The 15555-nt window shown below is 37.7% G+C and overlaps 1 protein-coding gene across 1 annotated transcript in view; it reads right to left on the bottom strand.

Annotated features, from left to right (window-relative positions):
• Stambpl1 (STAM binding protein like 1) overlaps nucleotides 1-15555 on the bottom strand; it is a 43320-nt gene that overhangs the window by 13535 nt on the left and 14230 nt on the right. The window contains exons 2-3 of the mRNA XM_020170938.2: nucleotides 7917-7999; nucleotides 2967-3184 (exon numbers count right to left, since the gene is read on the bottom strand). Coding sequence (XP_020026527.1) covers nucleotides 2967-3184; nucleotides 7917-7946 — 248 coding nt within the window. The 5' untranslated portion in view covers nucleotides 7947-7999. The remainder of the gene's footprint in view (nucleotides 1-2966; nucleotides 3185-7916; nucleotides 8000-15555) is intronic.

Below are 15555 nucleotides of genomic sequence, written 5' to 3' on the forward strand. Positions count from 1 at the left end.
TATATGCCTTTTCACTAAAGGTTGGCATGTCTATTATTTTGCCATTAAAAGATATTTACGCTCAGCAAACTAAGCACCGAGGTGATACATAAAGTCAGGAAATTCTCTCCTTACAGTGACCAAAACCACTCTGGTCTTTCTCAAGTCCTGGACAATTGATCTCCCCAAATCAGTATTTTATTTATGTGTGTAAAAATTTGGAAAGATCAATGTAAATCCCTTCTCTTCCTTAAAAAAACACAAGTGATTGCTAATGAAACAGTAGTGCCATAGTGATATGTCAAAAGTCTTTTTTGGTGGTACTGGAGTTTGAACTCAGATCATGCTTGCTAGGCAGGCTCTCTACCACCTGAACCACTCCATCAGCCCATTTTTTAATGTTGGCTATTTTTGAGATAGGGTCTCTCTCTCTTTCTCTCTCTCCACCACCCCCCCAACTCAGGTTGGCCTTGAACTGTGATCCTCCTGATCTCTGCCTTCTAAATAGCTACCATACAGGCCTGAGCCACTGTAGCCTGGCTATATGTCAAAAACTCAACTGAAACTTCATAGCTAAGAGAATTAGCAACTAGAATCCCTAGTGGATTATGAGGAGTTAATTGGGAGTGAGTTATTCCACCCTTTGGAGGATCAAGGTATAGCAGAAGTGAAGGGAAATATCTGCAAACTGGTTGCATTGTTCAAAGGTCAGAAAAGGTACTGTTTCCATGAGAGCAGGAAATTCTCTTTTGTAATGCACTGATTTATCTATCCCAAGACTAAAAACTGGTGTCCAGCTCATCATGAGTACTCAATTAAAAAAAAAAAACCTGTAAAATGAATGCATAGCTCTTTCTTAATAGATCATGATAGGATGCAAATGCTAGTGTGTGATACTTTACAATTACTGTTCTTGAGAAATCACACATACATACTCATCCTCTCATTTCTCCTGATGACAATGCTATATGGTAGAGAAGGAAGGTAACATAACTTCCTTTTCTCAAATCAAAAGTAAATCTTATAGAAGCTACATATAAACAGAATAAAATCACAGACATCTGGAGCTGAAGGACCCACATAGAGTTTCTCCCATAAGTCTTTTATTTGTAGATGAGGCATTGAGGCCCAGGGAGAATAAGCAGTAGAGGTTAACACACTGCTAATGTGACAAGGGAACTCAAGTGGTCTGAGTTAGTAAACCACAGGGTAGAGTGGCCTTTCCCTATCACCACCTTGATGATTCCATAGCTGGGTGTCAGACTGGAGCAGAAATGGAAAACATTATCCATTGATAACACAGCTCAGAAGCAAAACATTCTGGAAGTGTTTGGATGTCAAGGGTGACAGACAACCTGCGATTTCATAGTTATTGTTCAGCTTTCTAATATACAAGTGGTTTTCTCAGGTCAGAAAAAAGTTGCCATCCATTTTCTAAATGTCCAAGTTAAACTTTCAAGTTAACTAACTTGGAAATTTATATATTGTATAAACTGTTTTGAATTTTGTCCTTGGTAAAATCATGGAAAGCAATCTTTGAAAATTTTATCATTTCAACTTCTTGAATGTTCAAAATAAGCCCCCAGTAAAACTAGTAAAACTATAAATGAAATTAGCCAAGTACAGAATAACAAATACTACATGATTTCACTTAATGCATAATTTTAAAAAGTCAAAGTCACAAACATAGGGAGTAGAATAGTGGTCATTTGGGACTGGGAAGTTTGGGATGGGGGTTGGAGCAATGCTGTTCAAAAGATACAAAATTCAGGGAGATAAGAGAAATAAGTTTAGGAAACCCAGTGTGCAATGTGCGATTATAATTAGTGCACCATACACTTAAAATTTGCCAAGAGAACTGATTTTAAAGATTCTCACTCCAAAAATCATGGCATGTGAGGTAATGGATATGTTAAGTAGCTTCATTTTGTTATTCCACAATGTACACCTATTTCAAAACATCATAAACACACCATAAATATATATTTGATAAATAAAAATAAGCTAGTGAAATTAACATGATTTTCAATTACAACAAAATAGATTCAGCTTAGGTTAAATTATTATTGAAAACAGGAGATTCTTCTAGCTAACTAATTGTTCAATTGGTAAGCTTAAGTCCCAATTCCATTTCTGTTAGCTATTAAACTAGTGTAGTTATTAATAAATATTTAATGGGATATTTTTACATGGCTATTTTGATATAGCCACTTTCATTCAAAATTGAAAGCTCTTTTGTACATAGAATTCTTGTATAGCAGCATAAATTGTCTTAAAAAAAAAACTAAGTACAGTATGAAACTCACTCCTATGCCCTCTTCTAAATCACATCTGTCACATCTTTCCTATGTTTCTCACCTTGTCCCCTAGTCTCAAGCCTCCAAATCAAATTTTTAAACAATTTTTTTCTTCAGCAGTTCTGGGGTTTGATGTCAGGGCTTCGTGTTTGCTAGACAAGGACCACTTGTGCTCCCAAGCCCTTTACTTACTTATTTTTGGCCTTAGTTATGTTTCAGAGAAGGTCTCATGTTTTATGCCCATGATCAGCCATGGACCATGATAGAAACTGCTAGCTATGCTTCCCATGTAGTAGGATTACAGGCATGTACCACCACTTCTGGCTAAATTTTCTAAATGTTGATGGCATACTCCATGTGCTCTAAATGGAGCTGCAATTTGGCTCCTGCTCCAGAAAGCTTACATTCCTGTGGGGGAAAAATAGCATGAACTAGAAATTACATTTGTGAGGAATGAGACATGCAGCTATCGGGCTGGCTGTTGAGAGTCTAATTCTCTCCTGATCTTCCGCCCATTCTTGAGGCCCAGAAAGAATGCGTGCCTTTCAATATACTTTTTGTTACCTTAAAAATCTCGATATACTTTGGGAAGTGGTAAAATATTTTGAATATGAAATCTATCCTGCCACATCAAAATTTAATGTATTTTTCCAATTTTCTCATTCCAAAGACCTTTTAAACAAAACTTACGTTATAAATTTATTATAAAGAACAAAGGCATTTTCCAAGTTTCCTTCTTCCAAATACACAGAAGCCATCCTCTCCATTTCTACTCCAGACCTGAAGTAGCGGCGTGGAGTGATGTCTTCACTGATGGTGATATTACAACCAAGCTTGGTTAGGGCACGAACTCGTTCTTCTGGGCTTAGGGAGACATCTGTATGGTCAGGCATAGCAGCTAACTTTTTCTGGGAAGCAACATTTAAATCTTTAATTAGAATAAAAAAGTATATGACTGATTAGTGCATATGTTTTCTGTACTAAAATCCTGAGACAAATACCTAAGGAAATTTTTTCACAAGAGTTAATGACATGATCAAAGCAAAAATGATTTTTCATAAACACACACAGAAAAGACACACATCTAGGATAAACATGCATTTTCATTAACGTATGATCTCTTTTTGGGTATCAAAATATAATTCTGTGGCAGATCCTGTGTTTTAGGTCATTTTATTTATTTATTTTCTATTTGCTTATTTTTATGGTACTGGGGTTTGACCTCAAGACTTTGTGCTTGCTAGGCAGGCACTCTACCTTTTGAGCCACTATGACAGCCCTGTTTTGTGTTGAGTATTTTCAAACTGTTTGCCCAGGCTGGCTTAGAACTGTGATCCTCCTGATCTCTGCCTCCTGAGTATCTAGGACTATAGGTGTGAGCCACCAGTGCCAGGCTCAGTTCACTTTAGGTAAAACATCATTGACCTTTATATACTTGTGGATGTTAACCATCCTGGGTCATGTGGAGAGTAGGACACAAGATGACTTGTCATAGTAGGCCTGATGCCATTCCACTCTGAAGGGTCTGCAGAAGGTCATTTGGGTTCAAAGTTACTATCAGGATTTGATTTTACTCCAGAATCTATCTAGTTTACTGGGAGGTTATTAGGACCTTCTTCCATCTTCACTGAATAAAGAGATGAGAAAATCCACCAGTGTCCTAGAGAAGCCTTTCAAGCATAAGAAATTCCCAATTCCATCTATTAATACAAAAAAACCTTTTATACATCCACATAATAGTAGTTATGCTGTTAATTAGTCCCCAACTAAGAAAATAGTGATAATTAGTTACTAAGGAAAAAGTCACTTACTTGCTACATTTGAATTTTATTAATAAAAAGCAGCATCTATACATGTTTGGAAATGTACAAAGCATATATACCCACAATAATTATTTAATTATTGAATAAGAAGCTAATGCTTCAGGAAGGTAAAAATTCAGGCAATTCTGATAGCTAATAATTTATGGTCTCTGTTGCACCTTGAATTCAGTTTCCCAAGGTGAAAGCAGCCAGAAACAACAAGGAAATAAATGGGCCTGGTTGTGTTCCAATCAGTGAATTAGCCCTGAGACCAGTTTGATTTCCTCTAGTTTAGAGCCGTGTGTCTCACAGTATGGTCCCATGCACCAGCAGCTCCTGAGTCATCCTTAAAAATGTAAATCCCTAACTGGCCTCACTTCAAATCTACAGACTCCAGTCTGAAGGTCCACCGAAGGCATTGAAGTTTCAACTAGTGTTCCCAGAGGAACTTTAGCACTTTCTACCATCATTTGTTACGCCAAGAATGGAGTGGGCCCAGAAGAAATTTAGTTTTCTTAGCCTCTTTAGTTAGATAACCATAGATTGCAAGTTCAATAATAGTGAGGACAGAGCATTTGACTAAGTTCTGTAGAAAGTTCTCAAGGAACTCAAGGTAAATATAGTTTTAGTCTGGCCATGAACTACTCAACCAAGGTGCAGCAGATTAGATAACTAAAGGTTTTTCCAATGCCATCTGGTCTATTTTTTGCTGGCAATTTTATAGTGAATAGAGCCTCAGAGATCTGAAATGACTCTTGCTCCTACAGGTTTAATATATAACCAGAGAGCCATAAACTTGTGTCTCAAGCTTCCAGTAAGTCAGTTTCAGGCCATGCCTCTTGCACCTGCTATTACTCTTTTGACCTGGCCAGTGGATGTGGGTAAGACATCCTTCCTGTTTTTTCTTCCCCAAGGGAACTTCCAGAACCTGGGCTTTCTCTCTCTGAAGGTGTCCAGATGCCCCTCCTTTGACTGGGTGTGTAAGCCTGGTCCACTTAGCTTAGAGCAGAAGCAATATAAACACTTAGTCTCTTATGTTCTCCAGTGGAGGAAGTTTCTGGTCTAAGTCACCAGGAATAAAGAGCACACTCAATCTTCATTACCATGTACCTTACCATGTACCTTTTATTTTGTTCTGAAAGTAGAGCAGTATAACTGACAGCAATACCATTATTCAGGCCCTTCCCAAGTGACTTCATGTCAAATGAAAACACACTTCATTAGATAACATGAACCAAAATACATTCAAATAAAAGAATTAGTTGTAGTGTTCTAAACACAGTAGGGCAACTAAGGACTACAACTTATTACATATTTCAAAATATAACTAGGAAAGAATCCATGTTTCTAACACATAGAAATGATAAATGCTTGAGAAGCTAAAAATGCTTATTACCCTGATTTCATCATTACACATCATATACATACATTGAATTATCACACTTCACCCTATAAATATGTAAAAATATTTACATATTTTTAAAAGTAAAGTATAAGTACTTTAAAAAATCTGCTTTGATCCATACCCTGTTGTGCTGTTCTTCTAGTTCTCTGAACAACTTTCTAATTTCAGAGCTGTTGGCAGCTTCCACACATAGGAGATAGGAATAGGAGCTTGTGAACTCTGAGGCTCAAGTATTCAGTCATCTCCAGCTAAGATATTGCCAACACTACAGCAATTCATCCACTGTTCCCTAAGCACACTCACCTGTAAAACTCAACACCACTAAATGAAAATACTGTTATTCGACCATAGATGATTGCCTCAAGACATCAATAAATGACTGAAAAAAATTTTATGGAATTAGGGGTGTTTTCTAAAGAGGACATCTAGCCTTTCAGGTGTATAAGAGTAATTTGTTGATCTTTTATTACTACACCATCCATACTGAATCATTATTTCTGTACAAGTTTTTCTAATCCCTTGTGAACTTGGAGTTTTAAAAGGAATCATTTTCTTTTTTTTTTATTGTTTTATTATTCATATGTGCATACAAGGTTTGGGTCATTTCTCCTCCCTGCCCCCACCCCCTCCCTTACCACCCACTCTGCCTCCTTCTTCTCCCCACCCCCACCCCCTCAATACCTGGCAGAAACTATTTTGCCCTTATCTCTAATTTTGTTGAAGAGAGAGTATAAGCAATAATAGGAAGAAACAAGTATTTTTACTGGTTGAGATAAGGATAGCTATACAGGGAGTAGACTCACATTAATTTCTTTTGCATGTGTGTTACCTTCTAGGTTAATTCTTTTTGATCTAACCTTTTCTCTAGTTCTGGTCCCCTTTTCCTATTGGCCTCAGTTGCTTTTAAGGTATCTGCTTTAGTTTCTCTGCATTAAGGGCAACAAATGCTAGCTAATTTTTTAGGTGTCTTACCTATCCTCACCTCTCCTTTGTGTGCTCTCACTTTTATCATGTGCTCAAAGTCCAATCCCAAAAGGAATCATTTTCCATTCATCCCTACTCCCTGAAATAGTTAATAATTCATAAATGTATCAAATAAAAGCAAGAATATGGATCTAAAGGTAAACATTAGTGATAGGGTGTGTGCTTAGTATGCACAAAGCTCTGGGTTCAATCTTCACCATGAGAGAGAGACACAAAGAGAGAAAGAGAATAAAGCTATAATTAGATTATGGAAGGTGAGCTGAGCTGAGAAATTACCTAAAGCCTCCATCAACCTGTATTTCATTTGCATGTAAGCTTCTTGGATGAAAACATGAATTTTCCAGATGAAAAGCTTTAGTGTTTATTTTCACAGTGATAAGTGCAATAAAACTTTAATCATTCCTATATAATGTTTTACAAAACACATATAAGGTATTGATAAAGATGACTGCTTCCTCTGCAGAAGTAGAAATGGGGCATTCATTATTATTCTACAGTAGAATGACAGCATAGAGTCAGAAAGGGAAAAGATGCCTGCCAGTTCTTACTTCCACTGAGTTTCTTGAAGGACTTTCTTAATCAAGAAAAAAACATTAGGTCACAACCTATTTCAGCACAAGAACCAGGCCTTCTATTTCTTCATGTCCTGGTGCTATGCTTTGTGTATATGGGGTATCCAGTATACTGTTGCTCACAGGACTACTGTTGACATGGATGGTTCTCAATAGGAGGAGAAGAATGACAACTTCCATTTTTTAAATCATGTGACAGGCTTGAAACTTACAAATATTGTTGCTAATTGTCGTAAGGCACAAAGTACCACATGGGATCATGAGGATTACAGAATATGACTGTATTCACACTCGGAGACTAATCTAGGACACAGAACAGGTTCACGTGATCCCAATGCCCTTGTTACTTCCTCTCCAGAACTGTTCTTCTAGGACGCAGTCAGAGAACACATGCACACTGATGGCCAGGAAGGGGAAAAGTGAGAAGAATGAGGGCTTCGAGTATGCACACATTAACAGGAGAACTCCAAAGCAATACCTAGGTGTTAAATACAGTTTCCTGTTATTACCAAAGGAGGTAAGCCTCCAATTTTCATCTGTAAAGAAACTGAAGCACAAAGAGGTTTAAGTACCTGCTATGTATGAAGTCAACTTTGAAAATCTCTCCAGTGTTTTTCCAAAGGACTACAATGCATCCACTCCTAAAATCTAGCCAGAAAATTCAAATTTCACACTTTTGTGGGAAAATTATTTTTAGATCTTGTGAAGATGGCTTTATTAGTCACTTCCTCAAAGTAGATGGCTACACAGATGGATAAAAAAGCTACAAATAAGTACTAAACTTAAAGTGAGTGTGACTCATTTCACATTTGGTCTGTTTCTGTTCTTCTTTCTGGGCTTTCCAACCATATGTAAAATATCAGTTGATGCAACTTACCAGTGAATTCACAGTAAATGGCTGCTCCATGCTGTCCTGTCTGCAAAGGGAAGGTGTTCACTCTTTCTTCTAAATCACTTCATCTGTTTCAAAGACAAAAGGCAAAGCTAAGGTTATTTGTTAGAACTCGGGTCTCAAATCCCGAATTTCATGCTCAAAAGAACATGAACATATTGCAATAACTTATATCACCAGAGAATTCGGAGAGGTTTTTGGAAGTCTTCTTCAGAATATACAAAACTCTATATAGTTATGGTTTCTTGATGTCAGCCTTTCAAACTGGAAGTATAAGGGAAACTAGTATTTGATGAGCGCCCAGTATGAAATTGCTGGGTGTCACTGTGTTTAGAACTCTATGAAAGGCTCACTTTCTTCAAAAGGTGAAAGAAGAGCATAGCAAGATCTCTGAGGTCATGGACTCCTTGACTGGACCCAGCCTGGGTTTAAAGTTACTCTTAAAGCTGTGGCAGATGGCTCTTTGATTCCTGTGTTTGGGATCCATGAGTCTCTGCAATTCCCTCCCCTTGAAAATGGACAAGACTTATTCAGTTTTTCTAACTGACAGAACACAGCAAAGGGGATGGGAATAATTTCCCATGATTATATTATGTCATATGGCAAAGGTAAAGAGATATTGCAGGTATATTAAGGTCTCTAATCAGTTGGTTCTAACTTAATAAAAAAAAAAAAGTCTTTCTGAGTGGTCCTGATTTAATGAGGTGAAAACTTTAAAAGGAAATGCTCTTTGCTGACTTTGAAGATTCAAATGCCCTGAGTTCCACAGCAAGGAAACTAATTCTACCAATAACCACAAGAGCTTTGGGAAGGAACCTGAGTATCAGATGAGCCCTGGTCAACAACTCCATTGCTGCCTTGTGAGATGGTGAGCAGAGGACCTTGGTAAGCTATGCCCACATTGCCTAACCCACAAAACTGTGGGCTAATGAATATATTCTGGCTTAAGCAATTGAGTTCATGGAAATGTGTACAGTTGTGATAGAAAGCTAATACACTAGCTGTATGAGTACAGGTAAGTTGTATAGACTTTCTGTGCATCTGAAAAGCAGAGAATAGTATGCATGTCATGTGGTTGGGCCAGGATTAAGTGAGTTAGCCTATACAGACCTTAGACTAGTTCCTACCACATAGCCAATGTTTTGCAAATGATAGCTACTATTAGAATCTTTCTTTTTCAGTCAAGGAAACTGGGGCTCAAAGACATTAAGTGAATGTATCCAAGTTCAAATATTAACTAAATTAATGCTAGTCCCTTCCATTTTATGATAGTGTAGCTCAAGCTCTACATCACCACTTTTTACACCTTCTAAATTTATTTTGTCCTTTATACCCCACTAATTACTTAGGTGACTTTGGACATGAAACTTCTACTTCAGTTTCTCATTTAGTTGACAGTGGGAAGCTACATTCTCATAAGTTATGATTCTGTGATTCTAGAAATCTCAGAAGTAGATTAATCAACCACTCCATGATACTTTTGGGCCCCAAATCAAGGCTGAAAAGCCCTTAAAGAAAATCACTCTGTGTCTCATGTTCTAGTCTTTCCTCTCCTTGTTCCAGTGGTCCCTGGAATAAACTAAGCCCAAGAAAGAAACCACCTGCAGAGAGCCACAGTCACTGCACTGATTTGAACAATTTGGGCAGAACTGTCTATAAGCAACCCCAGTTGGAGAGTTACCACTTCTTAGAGAAAAGAAATACTCTGGAAAAGAGATGCTAAGAGTCAAAGAGACAAAACAAAGGCTTATGGGAAATGTGGAGTGTGAGGACTGGGAACAAGGAAATACTACAGGTCAGTCATTAATAAGTGCTTTGTGATAAAAAGAAATTTACTCAGATCCTTGGGCTAGGGGTGTAGCTCAGGCAGCAGAATACTTGCCCTGCAAGCTTGAGGCCCTGGGTTCAATTACTAGTGAGATTCCTCTCTTAAAATACAAGTTGGAATAGTGGTGCATGTTTGTAATTCCATCTACATGGGAGATGTAAGTAGAAGAATCACAGTGAGGCTGGTCCCTGGCAAAAATGTGAGACCCTATCCAAAACAACTAATGCTAAAAAAACAGAGGTTGGTGGGGAAGGTTGCTGGTTGCATAGTTTGCTCAAGTGGTAGAGCGCCACCTGACTAGCAAGCACTAAGTTCTGAGTTCAAAACCCAGTACTACTCCACCCCCCAAAAGTTACTCAGATTCCTAAACCAAGAACAAATAATTTAAAAAGTCAAAAACATATGGACAGTTGTTCTTAAGTTTTATTGTACCTAAAATTGTATAAACCTGAAACTTGCTTAAAATGCAGAAACCCTGTTAAACTCCCATTAGGATTCGGAATCCATCATTTTTAAGCCCTTGAAAAGCTATCATTAGAACAAGACTAAGGATTTCAAATACCCTGAGAGACACTGTATTTAAAAATATACCAAGCAGGATCCTTAGTTGCTGGCAAAAACATGGACTATTGGATTCATGGAAAGAAAACAGGAAGATCATCTATTTCCAGGAAGACCAAAGAAATAGGACTTGGAGTCTGCATTTCAAAGAACATCACCCTCCAAAACACAGAAGCACTAGTCTGGCGAAAACACACCACTACAGTCTGTTGCTGAGGAACAGGGAGTCTGCAGCTTCCCCTACCAGCACCAACTCCTCCAGCAACTAATTGTTGCCCTGGAAACTGTGCTGCCAAGGCAGATAGCTGCCAAGTCTATCTGCAAGTCCCTTTTCCATTACATGACATGAGAGGGAGATGGCTGACTGGTAATGCTTAGGTCACAGGCCTGCAGCCTAGCTGTAAGGTGACTGAAAAATGTGAATATCTACCACTTTACCTTTCCATAGGAGACTGTGGGATGTGCCAAGTAAGAAAAGATGGATTTAGGACAAAGTAGCCAAACCTAAATAAAAGTGCACAAAAACAAAATTCTCTCCACAATGAGCTTTTATATGTTCAGCATGGTTAAACACTAGAACTGGCTAAACTGGTAGAGGTAAAAATAATCACTATTAAATCATACACATAAATTTATTGATTATTCAGTAATAAAACTAATCCTTCCCAAATATAAGATAAACACAGCTCACAGATTGGTCACTTATTTTTGAACCATTAATTACTTAATGGTACCAGTCCTATCCAAATTTCTTTATTTTTAAATTCTCATTCCTGGCACTTATAATTGCAGTATAAGCAATACCAAAGTAAACATAAACAGGTATGCTCTCTAGATTAATGGTTCGCAAAGTGTGGCCCAGGTTCTCCAAGACCCTTCTGACAGATCAGTATTATTTTCATAAAATCACCAAACATTATTTGATCTTTTTTAAAATTAATCTCTCATACTTGTGTAGTAGAAATTTCCAGGGGGTATAATAGCTATTAGAATGCTTACTTGTGTACTCTTGTAAATGTCCATTTTAATTTTTAATACAGAAACTACAAATAGATATAATCCACATAAACAAAACTTTTTAATGTCTTTAGTAATTTTTAAGAAGGTAAAAAGTTTGAAAAGTGCTGTTCTATAACAGACCATGCAAACAGATGACATTGAAACTCATTCTGCTCTGTCAATCAAACCAGAAATAAAGTAGGCCATAAAAATCTAAAACAGGGAAAACTGATGGTAAGTATCACCTTCTGTTTGTGCCACCAGAGTCTTGCTGAAATGATTATAAATTTAAACTGAGGTTACAGTGACAGCTACCCTACTTCACAGAACCTGAGGCCTACAAGTGCAAATGCAAAGGACTGCTAAATATCCCACAATGCCCAGTAGCTCCTTCTGTTATAAATATGAACTCTTTAGCTGATACAGAACTGTCCTCTAAAAAACACATTTTCCAGCCTTTTTTTTTTTTTTGAGTGAGTATTGGCCATGTCCCCAAGTTCTGTCCAAAAAGATTGCAAGCAAAAGTGATGCAACAAGAATGAAAATTTAGATCCTGCTGTGAAAAGGAAGTGACATGGCCTTCTCCATCCACCCATCCTCCTCCTGCCAGCTTGGAATGTTCACATGAAGGTGAAACATCTTGAGTCATGAGGATGAGCCAGGGCAAAACAAGAAGAAAAAATGACCATTCTAGTTTGCTTATCCTCAGGTCATTGTAAAAGAAAAAATTTTAACTTGTTTACTATTTTGCTTTCTTGTCTAGGCAGCTAAATCTGCATCCTGACAAGGTCAAAGGGTTTAACCCAGGAATGGTGATTCAGGATGGCCATGGTGAATGTGGTCATACTAATAAGAAGATGTACATCCTTTCTCACCCTCCTTTCCCTGCCTCCCCCCACCGCCTCAGCACCCTATCTGGCCTGCGTATAAACAGGCCCAGGTACTGGAAGTAGTAGAAATAACTCCTCTATTTTTTCCTTCCTTCAGTCTAACTAAATCCTGCCCAGAATCAGTACTATACAATCCCTTAGACCAGTAGATATAAGATAAAGCCCCAAAGGCTACATTTGGTTGTTATATTAAACTTTAACTTTTAAGTTAGTTATCAACATTTAAAACTTGGAAGATTTCATTGAAAAATTCAGATGTCCAGCTTCTCTTAAAAAAAAAAAAAACAAAGCTCTTGTACAACTGGGTCAAGAGCCCAGCACCTGGAGCACTTACTTGCTCCATCCATGGATCAAGCAAATAGAAAGTTATGCCTCTGATAAGGTAACCTAAGCCATCTTTATGTATGTCCTCCCTTTCCAGCAGGAGGAAAGGCAAGCAACTTAATTACCATGATAATAAGCAAATGGTACTTCAGGGAAGGAACTAATCCCTGTATCACTAACTGAACAGGAAAGCTGGCATGAGGTTGGCCAGGCTGTCTCCTAATTTCTCACACTTCAGCAAATAATGTGGGGAAGACAGGCTGAACATGACTTCAAGTGCTAAAGATAAAATAAACACTGCAATTTGGAGAATCAGAAATACAGTAAAGTGGAAAGTGAAAGGAGGATGGGAGGTATTCGATGTCAGGCAAGGATAAAATACAGTTGTTTTTGCAAATGAAGGTCCAATGTGCTATGAAGTACACAACGCAAATATGGCCTTGCAGTCAAACAAGCCTGGTATGAGCTTGACTCTACCACCTATGTGCTGATGATCTTTACTGAGCCACTCAGAGGTTCATATCTTCATTCACAAATGGTCCCACTCCATTGCTCTCACAGTTGCTTACATCTCTTTGAAAACATTCAATAGCATTGGCTGATTTAATTTCAGCCTGCTCCCTAACCTCCACCCTAGTAGAGCCCACATTCTTGAAGCTTGATAACATCTGAGCTACAGCTGCAATATATTTAATTAACCTTTAAGATACTTGAGTTCTTTTTGCTTTAGAATATCTGCCTTCTTGTTTTCATCCATCCTTTCCTCACTGGTCTCGACATAACCATTTTCCTGTTTAAACTAACCTTTTACAAAGATGTAGGGAGCATCCACTTTCTGGAGCTTGGGAACCTGGGAGTCAGAACCATGTATGCACAGTGAGCCCACAGAGGCCAAGCCCCACACCAGAGGTTCAGCTAACAAGTAGTTCCCAGAATGAAGTGAGCAGCCAACCAACATACCTAGAAGGGGTGCAGCAAAAATGGGGCTTCATCCACGAGCAGCCTGGTAGTGGGCAGAAGCCTCTCCAAACTGATAATTCTTAGGTCTGTGCTCATAAAAGTTTACTTTCCTTACAACCAATATCAGCACCCTCTTGGCTTTTGGGTCCCCATTCAACATCTCTAAGTCTCAACTCCTCTCAAAAGATGAAGCTCTCTGATACTTCCTTTTAAAATAAGCAACATATAATGATATACTGCCAGGAATGAACAGAGGAAAATATTTGTCTACCATAGTACTTATTTTTGAGACTTCTCCAGCCTTAGCTTACTTTTTGTGACTTTTTTCAACTTTATTTAACTTTTTTTTTCCATTTAATTTCATTTCTTTTTTATACGTAAGCTCAGATTCCTGGCCCACTTTCATCCATAAAGTAACATTTTCCAGAAAACAGAAAGGAGACTACCATACAGTAAACAGTCTCCTTGGAGACTTCACATTTAGTGAGGAGCTGGTGACACCTTCACCCAGTAGTGTCCTTTCCTCACTGAGTGCCATAGTGACCTGGATAAGCAGGTGAGGCCTGCTGGCAAGTGAGAGAGAAAACCTCATGCCACCTCCTAGAGTCTCACTTCTAATTGACCAATCCAAGAGCCTTTCTTATCCCCACTGGGTTAAAGTTCCTGCTAGGTTAAAGTTCCAAGAAGAACACAGTGTAATTTATTTAGTTGGAGATATATAAAGGAAATTATTGTAACTTTGCATGTGGGTGGAGAGCCCTAATCTTATTTAGATAAAGGGAAGTGAAGGGCCATATTCATGCCTTAAATGACAGAGGCACCAGGCAGGATCTCCTTCTTACAGATTGGGACATGCTTTAAGAAAAAATGATCTAGACCTACCATTGCTGTCCATGCAGAAAGATTCTAAAAAATCCAGATGTGAAAAAAAGATTACTTTAATATTTTTGTATTTATCTACAAATCAGAAATGTGCAGTGACCCAAATGATACCTATCTCTACCAAAATATTGGTAAAATAATAAAAAATAATTTGTACTTATTGATTATAATTTAAAATTTAAATTTAAAAAACCTAAGACTTGATAATTCAATATTATGTCTCCAAATAACACATTTTCCAAAGATCAATGAGTAAATCTCTAGGGAAATAAAATCACATGGAACTAAATGAAAATGAAAAGACAACCTCAAAACTTATGGGAAAAATACAAGACTTGATCAGAATATTACAAGTAGCTTTTATTTTGTTTTCTGTGCCTGTTAAATATTCTACATAAGTATAAAGTAAGAACCAGCTTCTTGTCTCTTATCCCTAAAGGTATATTCCAAAGGTAAACATTCTGCAACAGAGTGGTTTAGATTTGATCAATCAGCTAGAATGTAGTTCCTGTAGGAAAAAGCATTAAATAAACCTTTCAGTATGTTTTTAAATTACTTTGAGGCAGGTTTATGCTATCCTGAGGGCAATCAATTCATGCTTTTGGTCACACGAGTGTGTGGTTCCCCTAAACACCAAGAGCTCAGGTTGTGGGTCCATATACACTTTAGAAGAATCCATTTTCCCACTAGAGGACAGGAATTCTATAGCATCTTATTTAACCTTTTTGTGCACTTTATCTTTTAAAGAGGGGACAACAGTACTTTCTCATTTAAGTGAAGCTTAAATAAAGTACATAAAAAAGTTCCATTATAGTTTTTAGCTTGAAATAGGAAATGCAAAGAAAATCAGTCCTTTCTCACAGCAGATGGTTAGAGATATGAAGTTAATGACCTCTCCTAAAAACTTTTATTTTATATATCACAGTTGGTGGATATGTAACTAATTGCTTCTTTGCAATTAGTTTTTGATAGACACTCAGTTTTCTATCAAACAGCCATCTACTAACCCTCACCCCCATTCTCCTACTTCATCCATGCCATCAGGGATCAATTTCATTAGGCATATTCATTTTCCTAGCAATTAGTATTTGGCTAGTTGGCAAATAATCAAATCTTAAAGAATAGACCCAAGGGGAAATTGTTGAGAGGGCTCTGTGAGAGATTTTCATCTCTAATACAA

Source organism: Castor canadensis, chromosome 7 (genome assembly GCF_047511655.1).
Source record: "Castor canadensis chromosome 7, mCasCan1.hap1v2, whole genome shotgun sequence".
NCBI classification, from domain to species: domain Eukaryota; kingdom Metazoa; phylum Chordata; class Mammalia; order Rodentia; family Castoridae; genus Castor; species Castor canadensis.